The sequence below is a fragment of the Terrapene carolina genome, unplaced genomic scaffold (genome assembly GCF_002925995.2).
Source record: "Terrapene carolina triunguis isolate 2854851 unplaced genomic scaffold, T_m_triunguis-2.0 Scaffold96, whole genome shotgun sequence".
Lineage (NCBI taxonomy): Eukaryota > Metazoa > Chordata > Testudines > Emydidae > Terrapene > Terrapene triunguis.
The window spans coordinates 45,761,520-45,785,704 of NW_020664447.1; the positions used below are offsets into that span (position 1 = coordinate 45,761,520).

Genomic DNA, 24,185 nt, shown 5'->3' on the forward strand with positions numbered 1-24,185 from the left:
GTTCTGTGAAGGAGAAATTACTCACCTGATGTAGTAACTGGATTTTTTCAAGATATGTCCCCCTATGGATGCTCCACTTCAGGTGTAAATGTGCCCCATGCATCTTTGTTCAAAGATTTTCAGTAGCAGTGCCCATTTATCCCACACAAACATTCCAGACATTTTTGTGCCTTGTACTGAAGCTATATAGAACTGTGTAGGTGAACCTCCCTCAGTTCCTTCTCTACTGCAAAGTCCCACAAGATGAAACTCTGAAGTAGAGGGGAAGGAGGGTGGGTGGTGGAGTGGGATACACATCTCAAAAAACTCTAGTTACTGCAGAAGGTGAATAACCTCTCCTTCTTCGAGTAGTGACCCTCTGGGTGCTCCACTTCAGGTGACTCCCGCGACGTATCTGTGAAAGGAGGATGAAATTTTGAAGTAGGATCTAACACTGAAGACAGAACTGCATTGCCAACCACATTGTCTGATCTGGAAGCGTGAACCATGGCATAGTGTTTGGAGACGGTATGCACTGAGGTCCAAGTTGTAGCTTTACAAATCTGTGCAACTGGAATATCTTTCAATAGTGCCATAGAAGTAGCCTGGGATTCTGTAGAATGGGCTTGTATGCTAGAAGGAGGTTGAATACTGACAGTACCATAACAAGAGATACACCCTGAGAGTCTTTGAGTGAGAACTGTGGGTCCTTTGGTCTTTCTGCAAATGGAACAAACAGTCTGTGAGACTTTCTAAATGGTTTGGTTCTGTCCAGACAGAAGGCTAGCACCCTTCTAACAGCCAAAATATGGAGGACCACTTCCTCCCTGGGCTGGTGTGGCTTTGGGAGGAAAAAAGGAAGGTGAATAACTTGATTAATATATGGTGTCAAGTATCAGGAGGTAGCTGTGTTAGTCTGTATCCACAAAAACAACAAGGAGTCTGGTGCCACCGGACTCCTTGTTGTTTTTGATTAATATACAATTTGGAAGATACTGTAAGTAAAAATTTAGGAGGTGGTCACAACAAAACTTTTCCCTGAAGAATACTGTAAAGGGAAGATCTGCCATGAAAGCCCCCATTTCACTGACTCTGAGTGGAAGTGATGATCACCAAGAAAGGCATCTTCATAGGCAGATGAAGTAGGGACAGGTTATTCAAAGGGAAGTTTCATAAGGCAATTAAGGTCAAGGTTTAAATCCCATATAGGGGTTGGCTCTCTAATCTGCAGAAAGATTCATCAACCTCTGGATGAATCTTGCCATCATGGGGTAGGCAAACACTGAGAATCCCTCTAGAGAAGAGTGAAAGCCTGTGGCAGCCACCAAGTGAACCTCAACAGAACTCATAGAATTACAAAACGGTCAGGTCTTTCCAACAAGTAATCAAGAACCACAGAGAGGGAACAGGTGAAAACTGTCGCTGGACACACTGGTGATGAAATCTCTCAGCTTTTTTAGGTAATTATTTTGAATAGATATCATCCTGCTGTTTAATAATACCTGTTGTTCTTCTGACGTGCAGGAAGTCTCTATCCCTGAGAGCCATGAGGAGCCAGGCCCTGAGTCAAAGAATGTTCAGGCTGGGATGAAGAGTCCAACCAGAATTCCAGGATAGCAGATGAGGAGTGGTCAGGAGGTGTAATGCTGGGCAGGAAGCCTGACAAATCAGGAAAGGGCATCATATTTTTCAGCCAATTTGGTGCAATTAGAATCAGTCTGGCTCTGTTCAGCTGCTTCAAGAGGAGAGGTGTGGGTAGATGTGCATAGAGAAGGCTGTGTCTCCCAAGAGTAAGAAATGCAACCTCTTGAGACTGATGATCCAGTCCTCCCCTCAAGCAGAATTTCTTGCATTTCTTTGTTAGCAGCAGTTGCAGAGAGGTCCACCTCTGGGAACTTTCAGGTTAGAAATATGTGTCTAAGAGTGCAAGGGTAGAGTGCCCATTCATAATCTTGTGAGAAGTGCCTGCACAAATTGTCAGTCATGGTGTTCTGAATGCCTGGAAGGTAAAGGCTGAGATGAGGATGTGATTGGCTGTACTCCAGTTCCATATGTTGCTTTGACACAAATGAGGGGGGATCTCACCCTCCCTAGCGATTTATGTAAAACACGCAGGCTATGTTGTCCACCAAGATTTTTATGGATTGGCCCCTGACGAATAGAAGAAAGTGTAGATAGGCATTCCTGACTGCTCTTAATTCCAAGAAGTTGATGCAGAGATAAGCCTCTTGGACAAATCATTTGACCTGGATGCTGTGTTTGTCTAGGTGCACTCCCCACGCCACAAGAGTTGCATCCATAGTTATGGTGACACTTGCCTGTGGATTCAGAAAAGAGCTTAAGTCAATCAAAAGGGAGGTCTTCCATCGTATTTTGGATCTTCATAGAAAAGCTGTACAGAGGCAGCTGAGAGGCTTGATGTATGACGACAGTGGTGATTGATTGAGCTGCAGGGTACACCTAGGAAGGGGTACACCTAAGTTGGCTTTCAATGAGGTCCTCGCTAAGAGGTGACCTTCGTCTATCATGGCCTTGAACTGGTCTTGATGTCTGTCAGGAAGGTGTTCAATAAAGGTGTTGAATTTACCATAATTTGTGTGGTTGTACTTTGCCATCAGAGCCTGGTAATTTGTGATCCTGAATTCTGCAGGGTTGCAGAAGAGTAGCTCTTGTGAAATCAAGTCACTTTTGTCCTGACCATATGGTGTAGACTTTGCATGGTGCTGTCTGCCACACTCGTTGACCACTTTCACAACTAAAGAATTTGGTTGTGGGTGGGAGAAAAAAACCTCTGAATTATTAGGTAGAACATAGTACTTTTTGTCTGCCCATTTACACGTATGGGATGCCATGGTACGAGTCTGCCTCATTTAATGGTAACACTACTTCTGCGGAAGCTGTCAAATGTAAGAAGCCCAAAAGTTTATGCTGCAACTTAGGCCTCCTCTAAAGGAATTTTGAGTGAATCAGTGATAAGCTTATTCTGTTCCTGAACATGCTTGAAGTTGTCTGCCAAAATAGGTGGTGCGATCATTACAGCCTCATCTGGCCATGATGATGACATATTTGTTTGTCCACTCTGGCCTTTTGCTCCTCAAAGTTTCCTCCTGATGCTCAGGCTACTGAGAAGGAAGGGATAGAACAGGTCATTATCTTTTTTTATGCTCCCCATGGGAGTATCTCAGAGCTCTCAAGAACTACTGGCAATAAACAGCCATAGGTCCCAATATGCCCACTGAGGGGGACCATAGGGTGGAAGAGAGGGCATCCACTGCTGATCAAACCAGTGAGATGGGGCACGAGATTGCTTCTTCCTTGGAAATTTCCTTTCTGGGTAGGTGATGGAGGAGATGTCCCTTCTGTGGTAGATAAGAGATCCCTGGACAGAGCTCTGAGAATCAGAGGAATCATCCTTAGCATTCTCCAGAGGTGGGTGGACAACAAAAGTGAAGATAGTTGCCTGTCTGACATGGTTTGTATCTCCCTGGTACTTGAGAAAGATGAGGTCTCAGTGTCCCAGCAGATCTGGGTACCACCAAACATTCAGTACCCATTAACAACGGAGACTCCAGCTCATCTGAAACAAGCAGGTCTTTTGAGTATCTGATCTCCAGCACTACTGAGTGAACCTGAGCTGAGGTTAAAGACTGCAAACAGCAGTGATACGGAGGGTGCTGACTGTTTCACAGACACTGATTGCTTTGGTGGAACATGTCTGGTGTCTGATGTCAGTCCAAAAATGTTGATGGCTTATAGTGCTTAGCAGTATGGGATACCAGTTTAGGTACCAACGGTAGCACAAAGGAATCCATATATGATACTGATTTCTTTAGTGCAAAGCATTTAGAATCTGTGCTGGAGAGAGCATGTTTGGTCAACACCAAGGACACTTTTGGTACTGAAGTATGCTTGGTTCCATTGATCCTGGAGGAACTGGAAGTCTTTGATGAGCGCCCAGTACCAGAAATCTTGGAGCCTCAATGATACTCCCTCTGTGACCTGACATCTTCAGAATGGTCAGTCTCTGAAATGACTTAGATTTCTTTGAAGAAGGCTTTCTGGTGGGAGAGCTGGAACTCTTCCTCAGAGCCTTTTTTGGTGCCCTTCTCTCACAAAGATCCTAGTGAGCTGGATACAGAGGTGGATACGGCACTAAGAGCACTCAAAGGCCGCGGTATGAAGGGGATCCTCTGAGCCCGGATCTAGGCTGGTCTGAGGGCTTTCCCCATCATCAAGAGTCTAAATTTGATTTCCCTGGTTTTTTTTCTAGATCTGCTTTTAAAAGATGTGGCAATCTTATAGTTATTAGGGACATGGGTGTCTCCCAAACAGCGGAGGCACTGAGAATGTCCATTGCTAACTGGGATGGACTCCCAGTATGAGAGGCAGTCCTTGAAGCCTGGGTGTCTTGGTATACCACAGCAACGACAACCCCCAAGGAGAGTCCCTCTGGCATAAGCAAGGGAAGTGGGGAGGGGAGCAAAAATACCTCTTAGTCAAATAAAAAAATTATCAAATCATAAAATTAACTAAATTAAGTAACTACACCAACACTAAGGCTAAATTATAATCTGAAAGCAAACATGCTAGATGCTCAGTCTCTGGCCATAAGACAGTTCTATATATTCTCGGTGTGGAGCACAAAGATATCGTGAGAGTGTGCACAAGCTGAACAGGCACTGCTATTGAAAATCTCCAATCATAAGTGCATGCAACACCTGAAGTGGAGCACCCATAAGGACACTACATGAAGAAGAATTAGTATTTACTAGATATACCTAGTTCTTGGTCTGGTGGCTCAATATTATATCCATAACCAGCAAAAGTCCGAACAGCTTCACGAAGACTGTCTCTATTTGATTTTTTAGTACGTTCGTCTAATAATGCATATGGCACCAGTCGGGGATTTCGTTTGTTCTTAAGGTCCTAAAAAGAAGTCACAAGAAAGTATTTAAAGGAAATTGTGTTTTAAACTTCACACAACATTTATGTAATGAGATACAGTCAATATTAACTTATACTCTTTCTTTTCTGCATAAAATATAGGCTTAGGGGTCTTCCCCCCCCCCCAACATAAAAGTCATAGTTACATCATAAATAAAAGGCATTTTTATAAATATAAAAGCTAGTAAATACAATACTTAAACACAAAAGTCAGCAACTGTTACTACACATAAAACAAGAATGAGGGGAATTAAGGAAATATGTCCCTGAGAAATTTTATAATTAACTGAGTAACTCTAGTGTTACTAGTTTAAAAGAAAAACTAATCTCTCTCAAGCCCTGATCCTACAATCAGATCCAAGCAGGTGGTCCATGCAATCTATGGACCAATTGCATGATCAAAGCCTATTAAAGTTTTTCATATATTAGATGCAGTACATGGTACAATCTATGTTTATATTTAGCTCATATCTAACATCCAACAGTGATTCAGAAATAGTACTTTAACTATGCTCGAACTCATCAGTTCTACAGCTTTCAAATGTCACTGACAAAGTGGTTCTTACCTGCTGAATGCCATAGGTCCATCCTTGTTTTATTCTGTCTTTTGCCCAGACATTATGTGCGTTCTCTGCAAGTTTATCAACTAAAACTTCTTGAGAAGGTAACAATTTCACTTCAGAAAGATCTAGAGGGGCAGGTTTATACCCATTTGACATCATGTAACTATAACCCAATAAAAACAATAGTAAGAGTGAAAATTATTTTGGAAAACTTAAAAACAAACTTTAAAAAATACATTTTTTTTTCACAACGATGGAATTCTTAAATTTTCCATATGGCATTTAGTGTGATTTTCTCCTCTGTCTCCATCCCTTACTCCCCATTTATTTGTGGAATCCATTCTAAGTTATGACAAGACCCATGACATGGAAGCTCTGTGAGGCAGACACTCTAATTTACCACCAATTTGTACAGCACCTAGTTCAATGGGACCCAAATCCTTGCTAGGGTCCTTAAATAGCTGCTGTAAAACAAATAACAAAATGTTATAAACTGTGCTTTTTAGCAGAAATTTAGATTTATATGTTTATATTTTAAACATTAGAAGATATATTTATATTTTGAACATTTCTGTAGTGTTTGACTTGAAGATTAATGGTATTGTTTTTTTAAAAATCATGTAAGTTGTAGAACAGGGGCAGGCAACCTATAGCACGCATGCCGAAGGTGGCACACGAGCTGATTTTCAGTGGCACTCACACTGCCTGGGTCCTGGCCACCGGTCTGGGAGGCTCTGCATTTTAATTTAATTTTAAATGAAGCTTCTTAAATATTTTAAAAACCTTATTTACTTTACGTACAACAACAGTTTAGTTATATATTATCGACTTATAGAAAGAGACCTTCTAAAAACATTAAAATGTATTAGTGGCACGCGAAACCTTAAATCAGAGTGAATAAATGAAGACTCGGCACACCACTTCTGAAAGGTCACCGACCCCTGTTGTAGAATATAGATTGTATTTCAATTAATATGCTTTCTATTCAAATACACTAGCATCTAATGATTATATATTTTAATGGCTTCATATATAACTGAGTAAAATAAATAAAACCAAGTATTTTAAGACATCTTCTGAGTTTTCTGTAGAGTATTATGTTTAAAATATAGTTTAAATATATCAAAGGTTTTGACGACCTTATGTAACGCCGACAGACCCGGTCCTCGGCAGGCATGATCAAACCAGGGACCTCTGTAGCTTAGTACATGAGCCTCTACAGCAGGGATCGGCAACCTTTGGCACGCGGCTCACCAGGGTAAGCACCCTGGCGGGCCGGGCCAGTTTCTTTACCTGCTGCATCCACACGTTCGGCCAATCGTGGCTCCCACTGGCCGCGATTCACCGCTCCAGGCCAATGGAGGTGGTGGGAAGCGGCGGCCAGCACATTCCTCGGCCCGCGCCGCTTCCCGCAGCCCCCATTGGCCTGGGACTGCGAACCGATCCCTGCTCTATAAGCTAAAAGCCAACTAGCTGTTAGCTAAAGCTGTAGAGCAGACTCATTTTATCTCTCTCTCTCTCTAAGTGGTCTGGGTGCCATTAGATGGTACAGGACACCACACCCAGAAGGTGTGTAGGTTACACTTACACAACAAAACAGTCACTGAATAGCATGAATATTTTGTCTTTGCAGGACTAGGCCATTAATATACAAGCAGTCACTCAAAAAACCTCACAATAAGAAACTTCCACTGACCTCAGTGAAGCCTCATATTCTAGCAAGCAGTTTAGAAAAAGATTAAAGCCTTTTGTGCTACAAATTAAACCATAGCCTAGAGATACGGTATAGTGCCAAGGTACTTTACCTTGCACAAACCACCAATCTACTAAAGTGTTTCTCATATGAATCATACATATGACTAACACAGACACAAACTGGCTTTTATTTTATTGTAGAAAGGAATAACATCAAAAGAGTTTTTCCATTGCTGAAAAATGCTTTTGGCAATTAAAATCTTGGAAAAGGTTTCCTTCACTAATATCAAATGGTTCAAGGCCATCTCCCACAACAAAGAATTGCTGAATTTACTGCTCTCTTCAGAATCATAAACTTATTCTTCCCATGTAGAGCAGAATTCATTCCTTTTGCTTACTGCACATGTCACTTTCCTATGCCAGAAAGAGTGACCCGTGGAGGATGACTGATGACTGCAGCTTTGTCTTCAGGATTTTGCAAATGGATGGCAACTTTAAATTGTGTCAGGAATGTTATGATATTCCCATCAGCAGAGGCTGAAAAAGAGATGTGCTGAAGCAGCATGTTCCCTGCACCATCTTTGCCACTTTTGGGGCTATGCAGGTTGCTTGAAGGCCCTTGAGTGGAAGAGACACTGTGGCAGCCTTGCACTAATTCAGCTTCTCCATTCTCAGACTTTCAGCCACCAGTGGCCCTATCCTCAAATCAGTAGTGAATTCCGCTCATTGAGGGTTTAGAGCAAGAAGGAAATAAAAATAAAACTACTCCATTAAAGTTCAGAGAAAGCCTCCAGCAATGAATTGTACTCTACCATACAATCATTTGGAAAAGACCTTTTCAAAGGCAAATGCCTTAAAGGAAACTTGTCCTTGCCTAGAACACTAAAGGCCTGATCTTGAACATATTTATCCCCATGAGTAATCCATATGTGTACGTTTGCAGGATTGTGTCCCAACTTCCTAAAAGTTATCTCCAACTCTTTTTAATACTGAAGAAGTGTTTATTACGATTGTTGATGCAAAGTACCATACAAAATGTAAGTATGCTGAGAATACCTAATTAATGCATAATATTGAATTGTGTTTTTCCAGTGTTGCATAATAATTTGAGTATTATCTAGATGTCTTTCTTACGTAATTTAATTTTTACTGGTTATATACGTTGATTTAAATATCAATAGAGGTAGATTAGTCTCGTCTTTGTACATTTTTGTATATAGTACAATACTTTTACCCAAAATGAAAAAGTAAATGGAAAATGGAAACAGTTATATGGAAGAGGAGTATACCCTTTTAAGTACAGAACAGTATCATCTACTATATTTTGCTACACGATAAAAGAAACTTTCTATTCTGGGGTTACACAAGGCTAACATCACAAGATAAAAAGAGTATGCCAGTTCAATATAGTCACCAATGCATGGCTATTTTTCTCACAGCCACTTCACAGGGTGACATAATACAGCAAGACTGGCAGTCAGCAATCATCAGTGGCCAGGTGCTGGAACAAAAATTTGCTGTTGCAAGCCAGCATTCATGTGCCCAGGCACTCTGTATATGTGAAACTTTCATAGCACCTAGAGTCAGCATTATCAGCTGAAAATAAATTTCTTAAAATAATATTTACCAAAACAATTGCAAAGACTATTGTATGTTTAAGTAACACACAAATAATTAATAATTATAATCAATGCATGATAATTATTGTTAAAATACATACTTTTTAGGAAGTTTTACTTTCTTAAGATCTTCCTCAGCTGCTAGATTAGCATGAACAATATGACATCCAAGGGCCAAAAGAGTTCTATAAAGATAAAAAGTTGGTTGTTGTAAAATATAATGAAGTTACAGCTCCTATCAGGTGTTAAAGAAAAATATAGCAGTCTCTTAAATTATTTTGTGTTATTAGTAATTCTTCATATTTGAAACACTTCAAATGTACTTCTAATTTAATTCCAGATTTATAGGCTTTGGAAAAATGAAGACTTTGATTTAGCAAAAGTCAGCAGAAATAGGATTACAAAATGAAATGAAGGACATTAGCATCAAAGTAAAAAAAGAGTACAAATGAATGTTTTAAAAAATATGGGTCAAATCTTGCTTGTCCTCCTGCAAGTTAGACTCACATGGGATTTTTATCATGAGTAAAGTCAGCAGAATTTAACTCTTTTTTTCTCCTCTATATCTCTGCAAATAAATGACCAAATTCTGCCCTTTAAATATACACACAGAACTCCCAGTGAAGTCAGCAGGAATTGTATAAATTATTTTGAACAGAATTTGGACCCGATTGTCCATCTGACTTGCACATTTTGGAACCATACAACACACTTAGACAACTTAGACAAACACCAGTCAGGGATGGTCTAGATAGTACTTAATCCTGCCCTGAGTGCAGGGGACTGGACTAGATGACCTCCCAAGATCCCCTCCAGTCCTATGATTCTATCATTTTAAAATAGCAGAATCAGCCAAAATATAAAACTTGATTTCTTTTTAATATTATATTTAAAACTCACTTTAGGGTTTCCGTTGACATTTGTAGGTTATAATTCTTCTCTGTTTCAGGTAATTTTGAGAACTCCACAAGACAAGGGTGTTGTCTTTTATTATCATCCCGTATCTATAATAGAATACCAGAAAAAGATATTGTACTGTTACCATACTCAGACTAATTTCAGCACAGCAAAAATAGACTTGTTCCTTGCACAGATAAAGCTTTTACAAACTCTACCATCCATCCTACGATGCCTTATAACAACTATTCAGAATTATATAAATGAGTCTTTCCATGATAAATTATGAAGTATGGAACAACACCCTTAACCTCTGAAACACAGTAAAAGATGTAAAATCATAGTTAGTGAATGAAAAGGCAAACAATAGACTAAATACTGCAGTCCTTACTCTGTGAAAACTCCTACTGCATGTCTGAGCCAAGCTCATTTGCTATTCTAAATTGAAGAGTAGCTGAAGAATAACTCTTCCCCCTGAGTTAATCTAACCATTTCTGTTCTTTATCCTGTGGTGTCAGAGAGATATTGCTTCATTCTCTCAGCAGTATTGACCACTAAAGAATTAGGAGCATGGTGTGAAGATAAAAAACTCTGAGTCCTTGAGACGTGTATAATATTTCTTGTCAGCCTTTTGCATGTAGGTGGTATGGTGGCTGAGTGTCCCATTCAGCTTAGCAGATTCCAATAATGCTTCATTAATGGAAGCGCTACATATCCTGACATCTGAAGAGAGTTTAGTAACTTAAGATGAGATTCCTGGATCACTTCCAGATGGATCTGCAATGCATCAGCTCTTGAAACTGTTTCAAATAATCAGCATAAGAAGGAAGAGAGCACGACAACCTCATCAGGGGAAGAAGATGAGATCTTCTCCCCTGGGTGTTGATCAAATCTTCCTTCTGTGGCAATTGTTGCTGTGGTAATTCAGGTTGCATACTTTCAGTCTCCTTGCTAAGACATTTATGCATTCTCCTAAACTACCCCTATAAGGATCCCAGGAATTCCAATAATGCCATTGGGGGCCCCATATGTGTCAGGAGGGGGACGCCAAAGAAACCTTTCCCAAGTCTTATAAGGATAATGATGAGAATCTCTCCCATCAACATGCTTAGAATATCACCAATCTGAATAAAATTCTGAAAGGGGAGCCACCAGGGGATATATGGGAGAGAACTGTGTTTTTGCTGAGACTCCGAGGAAGATGTTTTTTCAACAGATTCCAATACAAGGGAATGATGCTCCTCTGATACTGAAAGGTCTCTGGGTAATAAAATTCTACCCATACCAGAGAAAGGAAGGGGAGGCATATGCTTTTCCATTCCTGTCTGTACTACGCTCTGATATGACTGAAGACCGAAATCATACTGTACCATCTGTTATCATAGATGGTACCACATGACCCTGCACCAACTGCTTGGTACAAGTCTAATTCAGTATCCTATGCTTCCTAAGCACCAAAGGGTCCCCAGGAGCAGACTTAGACTTCTGCACTCTTTTAAGCAGCACTGAGTAGCCCCGCAGTATGCCAACATTTGTATGGCTGACTTAGAAAAACGCTTCCTCAGCTCTTGTCCCCTAACGCCCCTACTCTACTTGGGCTACATTGATGACATCTCCATCATCTGGATCCATGGGAAAGAAGCCCTTGAGGAATTCCACCAGGATTTTAACAATTTCCACCCCACCATCAACCTCAGCCTGGACCAGTCCACACAAGAGATCCACTTCCTGGACACTACAGTGTAAATAAGCGATGGTCACATAAACACCACCCTGTACCGGAAACCTACTGACCGCTATACTTACCTACATGCCTCCATCTTTCATCCAGACCACATCGCACGATACATTGTCTACAGCCAAGCCCTAAGATACAACCGCATTTGCTCCAATCCCTCAGACAGAGACAAATACCTACAGGATGTCTATCAAACATTCTTAAAACTACAATACCCACCTGGTGAAGTGAAGAAACAGATTGACAGAGCCAGAAGGGTACCCGGAAGTCACCTACTACAAGACAGGCTCAACAAAGAAAGTTACAGAACGCCACTAGCCATCACCTCCAGCCCCCAACTAAAACCTCTCCAGCGCATCATCAAGGATCTACAACCTATCCTGAAGGACGATCCCTCACTCTCACAGACCTTGGGAGACAGGCAAATCCTCACTTACGGACAGCCCCCCAACCTGAAGCAAATACTCACCAGCAACTACACACCACACAACAAAAACACTAACCCAGGAACCAAACCCTGCAACAAATCCCGGTGCCAACTCTGTCCACATATCTATTCAAGGGACACCATCATAGGACCTAACCACATCAGCCACACCATCAGGGGATCGTTCACCTGCACATCTACCAATGTGATATATGACATCATGTGCCAGCAATGCCGCTCTGCCATGTACATTGGCCAAACTGAACAGTCTCTACGCAAAAGAATAAATGGACACAAATCTGACATCAGGAATTATAACATTCAAAAATCAGTAGAAGAACACTTCAGTCTCCCTGGTCACTCAATAACAGACTTAAAAGTGGCAATTCTTCAACAAAAAAACTTCAAAACCAGAATCCAACGAGAAGCTGCAGAACTGGAATTAATTTGCAAACTGGACACCATCAAATTAGGCCTGAATAAAGACTGTGAGTGAATGGGTCACTACAAAAACTAAATCAATTTGTTAGTCTCTCAAGTGCCACAAGTACTCCTTGTTGTTTTTACAAAAACTAATTTCCCTTGCTAAATACTCACACCCGCCAACTGTTTGAAATGGGCCACCTTGTTTACATTGGCCTCAATAACACTACAAAAGTGATTCCCACTCCTTCTTGTCAGCTGTTGAGAATAGCCTACTTCCAACTTAAATTGAATTGGCTCATTAGCACTGACTCCCCCACTTGGTAAGGCAACTCCCATCTTTTCATATGCTGAGTATTTATACCTCCCTACTGTATGTTCCACTCCATTCATCTGATAAAGTGGGTTTTAGCCCACGAAAGCTTATGCCCAAATAAATTTGTTAGTCTCTAAAGTGCCATAAGGACTCCTCGTTGTTTTTACTGAGTAGATCATAGCTCATAACCTATAAGCTCCACACCAATGGTCTGAACACCACAATTTGAGACTGCCACTTTTCCCAGTACCGATGTCTTGGTACCAACGGACTTTGGATCCTCAGCTGGACCTTTTTCAGGATGTGAGGTGATTTCAACCTCTTTCAAGAATCCAACTCCTTCTGACTTCTTGCCCTACAGAAGGTCTTAACCCTTCTACAACCCAGTGTATCCCACAATTCTGGACATCTGGACTGTTCTCCTCTATCTGCAGCTCATGGAGGTAGATCATCATTTTGGCATCACATGTTCTAGCCCTGCCCTCTCTGCTCTTGTTTACTCTCAGACTCTCTGCCTCCACAGCAGCAAACAGAGGCAGTTTCTTTTGCTCCTGCTCTTCCCTATTTTATCTTTTCTGCCCAGCTTTTTGGCACTGGGGAGCAGTGTTCTTCTTCCTTGGCATCCCTCCTTCTCCTCCCTGGGTCAGTTAACCCTTTGGAGGGTTAATCCACCCTGAGCCTTTGCTGCAGTGCCTTGATGCTGGCTCCTTTGCCCTTTATGGACAAGGCAGAGCGGCCAAGAAATTGGGATCAAGGGAAAGGGGAAGGACAGGAGAGCCAACTGCCAGCTGAAGTGGAAAGCGTTGGACAGGGAGCCTGGACTGAGGCCCCCTCGAGAGCAGAACAGATGACATTTCCTGTTGGCTTCTGTAGCAAATAGGTCTATCATTGGGATGTCCCAATTTGAGAGGACACTTGTCTTCAGGGACCACTCATGACTTAAGGAAAAATATCTGCCAAGATGGCCCCTGAGATGATTCTGAACCCCTGGCAAGTGAATAACGTGGACCTCGATGCAGAACTGCTACATCTCAATTACATCTAGGCAAAGCAACCTGGGGTGTGCTCCTTCTTGTTTGTTTACATAGTACATCACAGTGGTATTCTTGATAAGTATGTGAACCACCGAATCACCGATATGGTCCCGAAAAGCATGACATGCAGTGTAGATGGCCTGAAGCCTCCGCTCCAACCACAGTCCTGTGTACTTTCAGTGGCCCCCAGGTGCACCCCCCAACCAATCAGGGAGGTGTCGGTAACAAACGACCTGGTTGGCGAGAGCTGGATAAAGGGAACACCTTGGCAAACATTCTCTGGATACATCCACCACTACAAGGGATCCAGGACCAGTGGAGGAATATAAATCAGTCTATCTACAGGGTGAAGAGTGGGACGGTAAACCATCCTGAACCACACTGGAAGAGGGCGAAGGTGCAACCTTGCAAACTGGACCCCCTGTGCACAAGTGGCCCAAGAGCCTCAGACATGCCCAAACTGCTGAGAGTGCAGACCGAAGCAAAGGTGGTGAATTGTCTGAAAACAGTGGGCCAGCAGAAATGCTTTTGATGTAGTGGAATCTAACAGGGTCCCACAGAACTCGTTTTTCTGAGTGGGAGCCAAGATTGACTTCTCAGAGTTTAGGATGCAACCAAGACGGTCGAGCAAGCACAGCGTGGTGCTAACATGAGCAAGAACTTTCCCTCTGGATCTGTCCCTCAGTAGCCAGTCATCCAGATACAGGAATATGTGAATTCCCTTCTTCCTGAGATATGCAGTCATAATGAACATGCATTTCATAAAAATCAGGGGGAAGAACAGAGGCTAAATGGAAGCACAGTGTAGTAAAAGTGGTGCTCAGCCATGACGAAAAGAAGGAATTTTCTGTGGCTCAGCAAAATCACCATATGGAAGTAGGTGTCCTGAAGGTCCAGAGCAGCAATACAGACATTCTAGGACAACACGGGGAGAATACTCAATAGAGTGACCATTCAGAACCTCATGAACCTGATACATTTGTTGAGGCCAGGAAGGTCAAGAACGGGTCTTACTCCTCCCTTGGATTTCGGTACCAGAAAGTACTGGGAATAGAAGCCGTGACCCCAGTGTTCCAGTGTAAACTCCTTCACAGCTCCCAAAGCCAGTAGAGAATGGACTGGCTCAAGGAGCAGTATTTCATGAGAGCAGTCCCAGAAGAGGGACACAGAGGGAAGGTGAGGAGAAGGTTTGGAGAGGAACTGGATGGCATAACCCAATCTGATGGTGCTTAGGACCCAGCTGTTAGTAGTGAATGAGCTCAAAGCAATGACAGGAACAGTGCTTTGGATCAATGGGCACTTGGGGTATGGTAGGGGAAGGCATATGGATTGGCCAAACCCTGAGCCAGACTACTTCCTCCAGTGGGATCTATATCCCTTTATGTGTTAGTTCTACTGTCTCGGAGGAGAGAATGGCTGGCAAAATTTGTGCTGCAGATGATACTGTTGCTACTGCTGAATGCTGTAATGAAGCCTCTGCACGGCCAGGGTGTACACCCCCAAGGACCATAGAACAACCCTGGAGTCCCTGAAGGAGTGTAGCATCTTGTCAGTCTTTTCCGAGAACAGTGTTTGGCCACTGAATGGCAAATCCTCAATAGCTTACTGGACATCAGGGGTAATGCCCAAATTTTGCAGCCAGGAAGCCTTCCCCATGTGATTGCAGAAGCCACCACCCTGGCTGAGATGCCTGCAATGTCTAGCGCAGACTACAAGGATATCTTAACCACCAAGCAGTCCTGAGTGACAAATGCCCGAAATTCCTCTTGCAAGACTTCATGCAGCTAGTCTGTGAACTCTACCACATCTGATCAGTTAACAAAATTGTACTTGGACAGAAAGGCTTGATGGTTAGCAATTCACATCTGTAAGGAAGAGGAGGTGTAAATCTTCCTGCCCATGAGGTGCATGGTTTAGAGCCCCTATCTTTGGGGGGTGGACTTAAACCTGTCCTGCTGGGCTCTACCATTCATTGCAGTTACAACTATGGAATTTGGGAGTAAAACCCTTCAAATTCCTGCATAGGAAAGAAATAGCACTTTTCCATGCACTTAGCCACAGGCGGCACCAAAGCTAGCGTGCTTCAGAAGGCCTTAGGTGGTTCAAGGAGTGCATCGATAGGGAGGGTGACTCTCCCAGGGGAAGATAGTTGCAGGATATTCACTGATTTGTGGGTGTTCCCTCAGTATCCAAGCAGAGTTCTTGCAAGAGAAGCAACTGCATGCCACAAAAGGTCTTGGTATGCCTTAAAATACTCTAGTACTGAAGGGAGAGATGAACCAGGCAGCAAGGAATCATCCAGAGATGAAAACAAGGGCCTTAACGGGGCTAAAAGCCCAGGGCGGATGGACTCAGATGGGATGAGTTTGGAGGCTCCACTGGGAGAATGACTGCCAGTGCCTGGGCCTGTGATGGATTCACGGTCACCATGACAGACTTGGCTGGCGATCTTGCCTTTGAGCGAGATGAATAGCAGGACCTCTGTGACCAAGAAGCATCCCACAGATTCCATGGAGGCCACTGGCATGGATAAAGCATTGGTGGCCAGTAGGCGCCAGGCAGGGGCCTCTGTCCCAACCATAAGACGTGTGCCAATACCAATACCCATAACAGTCCATCAACAGCCCCTGATGCTGGTCAGGCAATGTAGAGAGGGAGGATGACAACCCTGACTCAGACGCCAAGGAGCCTGGGGAACCTGGGGATAAGGGCAGAGTGAGACCAGATGGAGTCAGTCAACGGTCTGACTAGTTCATTGCCCAGAAAGAAGCAGGAAGTGGTGCTGCCAATGGAAGCAGTACCGAGCGTCTTGGTTCTGGAAGCAGTGTCAACCCCAAAGTCAGCAGCGGTACTGGAATGGTGCCGATATTGAGGGCGGTGAAAGCTGCCATGGTAATGTTTGCAGTGCCGACTGCAGCAGTGCTGAGCTTCCCTATACCAATCCCGGTACTGGCCCGGCTTCCACAGCCTGTGGAAGGGGAACATTGGGTTGCAGTGCCAACAGGCTCAAGGGTTCAGCAGCTCAATCAGTCAACAGGGTTGTAACTGATGGAATCCTGGCACAGTCCTGGACCAAAGGAGAGGTCAGGACTGAAAGGTGGAGGAGGTCTGTAGCTGCCTGGCATGCTACTGACATGGAAACAGTCAATACTGGCATTGTTGGTACTGGACTCAGCGGATGTCCAGAGGCTGAAATCAGAGTCAATGGTGCAGGATTTCTAACCTCCCTACTTGGTACCAGGGAAGGGTTAGAGGTACCTGCACCATCCCATGGGCTGGCACCAACTCCGAACCAGTCCATGCTTTTCCTGGGGGAGACAGACGAGTACCTGTGGGACCTCAAGCAGTCTCAAAATTATCTTATGTAACCTTTTCCTTGGCAAGGTCAACCAAGAACAGCGCCTCTGTTTCTTTGGAGAGGCGCTTCCTCTGGAACACAAAGCGGCAGCACACTTGGAACCCCAGAGGTGATCGCCGACCTGACAAAGGTCCTAGTGCTGAAGCAGGCTGCATGGCCTATTTGAGCAGTTGCTGCTTCAGACAAAAGGTCCTTGAGTCCGTTTCTTCAACAATCTGCAGATCACACAATGCTCTTTAATGTGTGCCTTGCCAAGACAGAGCACTGCATGAGGGAATTGCTTCTGCACATGAAGGACAATGTTCAAACCCCGGTAAGGGCATCACCAAGGAAAATGAAACCAATGCAACTAACCCTGAGGGTACTACTAACTACATACAACATGAGAAAAAAACTGAACTAGATGAAGTGTTCTGAGGTTAAGACCACACAGAGCTGCAACTCCAGCCATGGATGGTAAGACGAGACCAGAGAGAGCGTCTGGAATGGAGAGCGGGTCGGGGCAGCACTGCTTTATATACCCAGGGGAGGGACTATGTCCACTTTAGACTTGAATCTAACAGGGAATAATTGGCTGTGAATCTGAAGGATGAAGGCAATCTGGGTGAAAGTGATCATGTAATGATAGATTTCATGATTCTAAAGAAAGGAAGGAGGGAAAGCAGTAAAATAAGGACAATGGACTTCAAAAAAGTGGACTAACAAACTCAGAAAACTGGGAGGTAAGGTTCAATTACTCATGTCAGGCCAGGCATACCTACATTCCACTGCCTTCCCCCCCCCCCCCTTTTCTACATAATCCATCCCCTGTCAACCAGTCCCAGCTTCTAACAGTTGGATTTTTAGCGACAGCTGGAGCTGAGGTTGCATCCCTGATCATCTTGGCTAATTGTCATTGATGGACCTATTGTCCAGTTATACGAGAAGGAGGATAGGAGACACTGGATGTGATTTAATTAATCCGCAACTTTATTAACAACCATCTGGGAGTACCAGCAAGATAAAAGTGTACACTGTAGGTAACTCCATGATCATTTCAATATCTACCTGGGGGGCTTCTGTCAGCTCCGCCCCCTCCTCCTTTTTCATCCTGGTCCCCAGCCAACCCGCTGTTGGGACCTTACCATTCCCCCCACCAAATGAGGGTTAAGGTCAGCTATAAAGGAGGAGAGGAGTTGCCTCCCTGCTGTGCCTGTCATAAGAGCCCCAAACTGTGCCATTCCCACTCCTTTAACAAACACCTTTTTTAAATTCTTTATCAAACCATTTATTGGATCACTGTATCCCTTCTCCACAGAGTACCTGCACTGGACATCCACCCCATGCTTACATAATGAGTTGCATCATCATAGGCTAACTCCCATTCCATGCTAGACTCAACTATGCCCCCACATTGGAGCCTTCCCCATCCCAGCCTTGGTCAATCTGATAGTGAGGGGGAAAATCCTTACTCCCCCACCCCCCTGAGAAAGCAGCAACCAGTGTAGTGCCCACAGCAGATCCTGACCAAACTTGGTATTTCGCCTCTTTCAAGAATGGGTGCTGCTCTGCTTGGTCTGGGTGAAAAGGGGTTTCTTCTGCTTGGTTTGGCACCTGTATACACTCACCCCTCTCTTCCAGTCACCTAGGGGGAATGAGTCAGCGATGTCTGTGCTTCTCTGCCCTTAAAGAGGAATACCCCTTCCCCGCAGCAAGCCAGACAATAGGCCTGTTTAAGGTGCAGTGTTTAAGGTGCAGTGTGGTCATCCTCCATCAACTTTATCTACTTCTTTTTTTTAATGCAGTTATATATGTGGCATTCACAACATGTCCTTGCAATTAGTTCCACAGGGTGGCTGTGCACTCCGTGAAGAAGAAAATTGTCCTTTTGTTTGTTTTAAACAACTGCCTACTAATTTCATTGCATAACCCCTAATTCTTGTGTTATGTGAAGGGGTAAACTATACTCCTCTATTCACTTTCTCCATACCATTCATGATTTTATAGACCTCTATCATATCCCCCCTCAGTCGTCTCTTTTCCAAGCTGAAGAGTCACTTGTAATCGCTCCTTGTATGGATGCTGTTCCATACCCCCAATCATTTTTGTTACCTTTCTCTGTACTTTTTCCAATCTTAATATATATTTTTTGAGATGGAAAAACCAGAACTACACACAGTATTCAAGGTGCAGGTGTACTAGGGATTTATATAGTGGCATTATGGTATTTTCTGTTTTATTATCTATCCTTTTCCTAATGGTTCCTAGCATGTTTTCCGGGACCTATCCATGACTCCACAATCTCTTTCTTGAGTGGTAAGAGCTAATTTAGACCCCATCATTTTATATAGTTGGGATTATTTTTTCCAACATGCATTACTTTGCACTTAACATTGAATTTCCTGTGTCATTCTGTCACCCAGTCATCCAGTTTTGTGAGATCCATTTGTAACTCTGTGCAGTCAGCTTTGGACTTAACTATCTTGAATAATTTTGTATCATCTTCAAACTTTGACACCTCACTGTGTACCCCTTTTTCCAGATCATTTATGAATACGTTGAACAATACAGGCCCCAGTTACAGATCCTTGGAGGACTCCACTATTTACCTCTCTCCATTGTGAAAACTGACCATTTATTCCTACCTTTTGTTTCCTATCTTTTAATTATTACTAATCCATGAGAGGACTTTTCCTCTTATCCCATGACTACTTAGTTTGCTAAAGAGCCTTTTGGGAGGGACCTTGCCAAAGGCTTTCTGAAAGTCCATATACTTGTTGGCATCCTCAAAGAATTCTAAAAGATTGGTGAGACATGATTTCCATTTACAAAAGCCATGCTGACTCTTCACTGACATATCATGTTTATCTATGTGTCTGATAATTCTGTTTTTTATTATAGTTTCAACCCATTTGCCTGGTACTGGTGTTGGTTTTACTGGCTTGTAATTGCCAGGATCCCCTCTGGAGCCTTTTTAAAAAACTCAGCATTATGTTAGCTACTCTACAGTCTTCTGATACAGAGGCTGATTTAAACAATAGGTTATATATCACAGTTATTAGTTCTGCAATTTCATCCAAGAGTTCTGATGGAACTCAACTATGAATACCATCTGGTATTGGTGATTTATTATTGCTTAATTTATCAAGTCGTTCCAAAACCACCTCTACTGACACCTCAATCTGGGACAGTTTCTCAGATTCATCACCTAAAAAGAATGGATCAGGTGTGGGAATCTCCCCCATTTCTGCAGTGAAGACTGATGAAAAGAATTTAGATTCTCCACAACAGCCTTGTCTTCCTTGAGTCACCTGTAACACCTCAATTGTCTAGTAGCCCCACTGACTATTTGGCAGGCTCCCTGCTTATGATGTACTTAAAAAAAATTGCTATTAGTTTTTGTCTTTTGCTAGTTCCTCTTCAATTTCTTTCTTGGCCTGCTTTATTACACTTTTACACTTGACTCGCCAGAGTTTATTTTCCTTCCTATTTTCCTCACTAGGATTTTATTTCCAACTTTTAAAAGATGCCCTTTTCCCCCTAAATGCCTGTTTTACTCTGCTGTTTAGCCATGGTGGCATTTTATTGGTCCTCTATTTTGTGGGGGGGGATACATTTAATTTGAGCCTCTATTATGGTGTTTTTAAATAGGCTACATGTCGTTTGCAAGCATTTCACCCTCAGGTCTGTTCCTTTTAATTTCCATTTAACTAGATCCTCATTTTTGAGTAGCTCCCCTTTTTGAAGTTAAATGCTACTGTGGTGGGTTTCTTGGTCACTTCTCTCCCGACAAAGATTTTTCAATTTAATTAAATTATGGTTGCTATTACTGAGAGGTTAACCTATATTCCCGTCTTGAACCAAACCCTAATCAAAGTAGCAGTTATTTACGATGTCTAGTAATTGTATCTCTTCCATGCAGTGGTCACATATACCCAGTCAGTATGAGGAAAATTGAAATCCCCCATTATTACTGTGCTTTCTGCTTTTGTAGCCTCTCTAATCTCCCTGAGAAAACATGTATTTAAAGCTATCTTTGAAAATGGGAAGAGCATCTGAAAGTCAGCCTAACTTCAATAGCTGGAAATGTACTGAAACAAATTATTAAACAATCCAGTGGTAAGCACATTGAAGATAATAGGGTTATAAGTAATAGCTAACATGGATGTGTCAAGAACAAATCATACCAAACCAACCTAATTTCCTTTTTTTTTAAATAAAAAAAAAGATTGCTGGCCTAGTGGATTGGGAGGAATCTGTAGACATATTATACCTTGATTTTAGAAAGGCTTTTGACACAGTTCCACATGACATTCTCAAAAGAAAATTACCATAAAATGGATGCACAATTGATTGACAGACTGTACTCAAAGAATAGTTATCAATGATTCACTGTTAAACTGGGATGACATATCTAATGGGGCCTTACAGGGGTCTGTCCTGGATCTGGTACTATTCAATATCTTCATTTATGACTTGGAAAATGGAGTGGAGAATATGCTTATGACATTTGTGGATGACACCAAACTGGGAGAGGGTGCTAGTACTTTGGAGAACAGGATTAGAATTCAAAATGGCCTTGACAAATTGGAGAATAGGTCTGATATCAAAAAGATGAAATTCAATAAAGATAAGTGAAAAGTACAACACTTAGGAAGGCAAAATCAAATGTACAACTACAAAATGGGAAATAACTGGCTAGGCAATAGTACTAATTAAAAGGATCTGGGGGTTATACTGGATCACAAATTGAATATGAATCAATCAGCAATGTGATGCAGTTGTAAAAAAGATCAATATCATTCTGGGGTGTATTAACAGGAATGTTGTATGTAAGACATGGGAAGTAACTGTCCCTCCCTCCTCAGCATGATGAGGTCTCAGGTGGAGCACTGTGTTCAGTTCTGGATGCAACACTTGAAGAAAGATGTGGACAAAGTGGAGAGAGTCCAGAGGAGAACAACAAAAATTATCAACGTTTTAGAAAGTCTAACCTATGAGGAAAAACTGGGCATGTTTAATCTTGAGAAAAGAAAACTGAAGAGAGAACTGATAAGAGTCTTCAAGTACATTAAGGGCTGTTATACAAAGGACAGTGATAAATTGTTCTCTATGTTCACTGAAAGTAAGACAAGAAGTAATGGGCTTAATCTGTAGCACGGGAGATTTAGGTTAGATATTAGGAAAAACTTTTTAACTATAAGGATAGTTAAGTACTGGAATAGGCTTCCAAGGGAGGTTGTAGAATCCCAGTCAGTGAAAGGTTTCAAGAACAAACTTAACAAACACCTGTCAGGGATGAGCTATGTATACTTGGTCCTGCCTCAGCACTGGGGGCTGGACCTCTCAAGGTCCCTTCCAGTCCTACATTTCTATCATTCTGTGATACAGTCTTAATAGTTGGTGGTACTACCAACTTCACATATAATAAGAAGTATTCTCACTTCTTACCTTGCCATAGGTCCAGCCAAGTTCTATTTTATTCATTCCCCATAGTTCATGGATATTTTCAGCCAACTTGTCCCTGATCTTTTCAAGGTGAAGAGGCAAAACAATCTAAGAAGAAAATATTTCAAGATTCAACAAGAGAGAAGAGACTCAGTAATGTCCAACTTTCCTAAAATACTTCAACTATAACAACTGATTATTTAACATATCATTAAATACTGTATTGCACAAACAGTATATTGCTAAGAGAGGATACATGCTGGCCTAATTTTTTTACTGCTCATTTTAAGATTCTGGGTAAGATGAATTTTACACTTCCATTATTGTAAAGTAGGCATACCTGAGTGGTGTCTATTGGACAAGGGATGAAGGAAGCTTGGGAGAGGAATTGTGTTGTACCCAGCAAATCCCTAACTCCATCAGAATCTCTCTTATACTCTTTTACTGGTTCCAATTTCATCTTCTCTTTTGGAAGCAAAGCTTCATAGCATGGAGCATACCCAGTGGGAGGCAGGAACTTAAACTCTCCATGACGTCCACCCAGTAGGAAACGAACCCTATGCAATTTTGAATGAAAAAGTGCAACATTTAAATAAGAGCCTATATTAATGCAGCAAATGGGTCAATTGGAGACAAACTTCAATTTTGGTATCTTTTAAAAATAGAAATCTATAAAGATTTTGATACACTACTTAAGTTTAAGAAATCCCTAAAAATTTACTAAGCACTAATGCTAGTTGATACTATATATTGAAAAATTATGAGTCTACAAACTAATTAAAATATTTATGCTTTGGTAAATGCAAAACTTGACTATTTAACTCAAACCTCTATTCCCAAATATATCTGTGTTATTCTTTAAATAAATATCTACATTTTGGGTGGGATTTTTAAAAGCAGGTAAGTGATTTAGGAGCACAATTCCAAGTTTCAATAGGACTTGTGCTCCAAAGTCACTTAAGGACTTTTGAAAATCCCACGCTAAATTATCAACCTAAGCTTTCCTTTTATCTATGATGAACTGAGTAATCACAATAACCTTGTGCAACAACTAAATCAACAAAATTAATTCACCGCAAATACCATCATTGTAGGTTTGAGTCATGATCCTCATTGAAGTCTCTATTAACATAAAGGGTTCTCCAGTTCTCCTCAGCCATATATTTTTAATGTACATGGTGTGAACTGACCCCACATCAATAAGGACTAAAGGCAATAGCCATCTACTGGCTGCTTGATTGAGTGGCCTGCATGGAATGAGTTAGTGTCCTCAGTTAATTTCATGGTGAACAGATGTCCACATCATCAAAATACTATAAAAACTGATACTAATTGGCCCATTTGTTTGTAGTGCAAGAAAGAGGCTCAGGGCTGAACAATAGGTATCAGCCCAGCACGTTTCATGGGTATTAAAATTCCTTAAAAAAAACCAAAACAACGAAACACCTGATTCCCAACTAAGATGAAATATCAAAATAAATCTAAGAAACATTTTCTTAGCTGGAAGATGCGTTTCAGCCAAATACATACATGCTCTGTTTCTGAAACCATATAATTCATTGAAATTAGATGTGCGAGTGTGTGTGTGTGGGGGGGGGGGAGAGACAGACTTCTTTAGTCAGTTGCACCCTTTTCAATCTCAATTTATAAAGCACAAAAGCATTTTTGTTGTTAAAACATTTGTAACAACATTATTAATTTCACCCTCAATCTTGAGTGTTCAAAAACAATTCCATGCACATTGTAATGCTATCGAGGCAAAATC

At 42.0% G+C, this 24,185-nt stretch overlaps 1 protein-coding gene across 1 annotated transcript in view; it reads right to left on the minus strand.

The window, feature by feature from the left end:
- Positions 1–24,185, minus strand: part of RYR3 (ryanodine receptor 3) — a 575,267-nt gene that overhangs the window by 342,173 nt on the left and 208,909 nt on the right. Inside the window, exons 20-25 of the mRNA XM_024202042.3 lie at positions 22,761–22,977; positions 22,424–22,528; positions 9,701–9,804; positions 8,902–8,985; positions 5,490–5,649; positions 4,758–4,905 (exon numbers count right to left, since the gene is read on the minus strand). Coding sequence (XP_024057810.2) covers positions 4,758–4,905; positions 5,490–5,649; positions 8,902–8,985; positions 9,701–9,804; positions 22,424–22,528; positions 22,761–22,977 — 818 coding nt within the window. The remainder of the gene's footprint in view (positions 1–4,757; positions 4,906–5,489; positions 5,650–8,901; positions 8,986–9,700; positions 9,805–22,423; positions 22,529–22,760; positions 22,978–24,185) is intronic.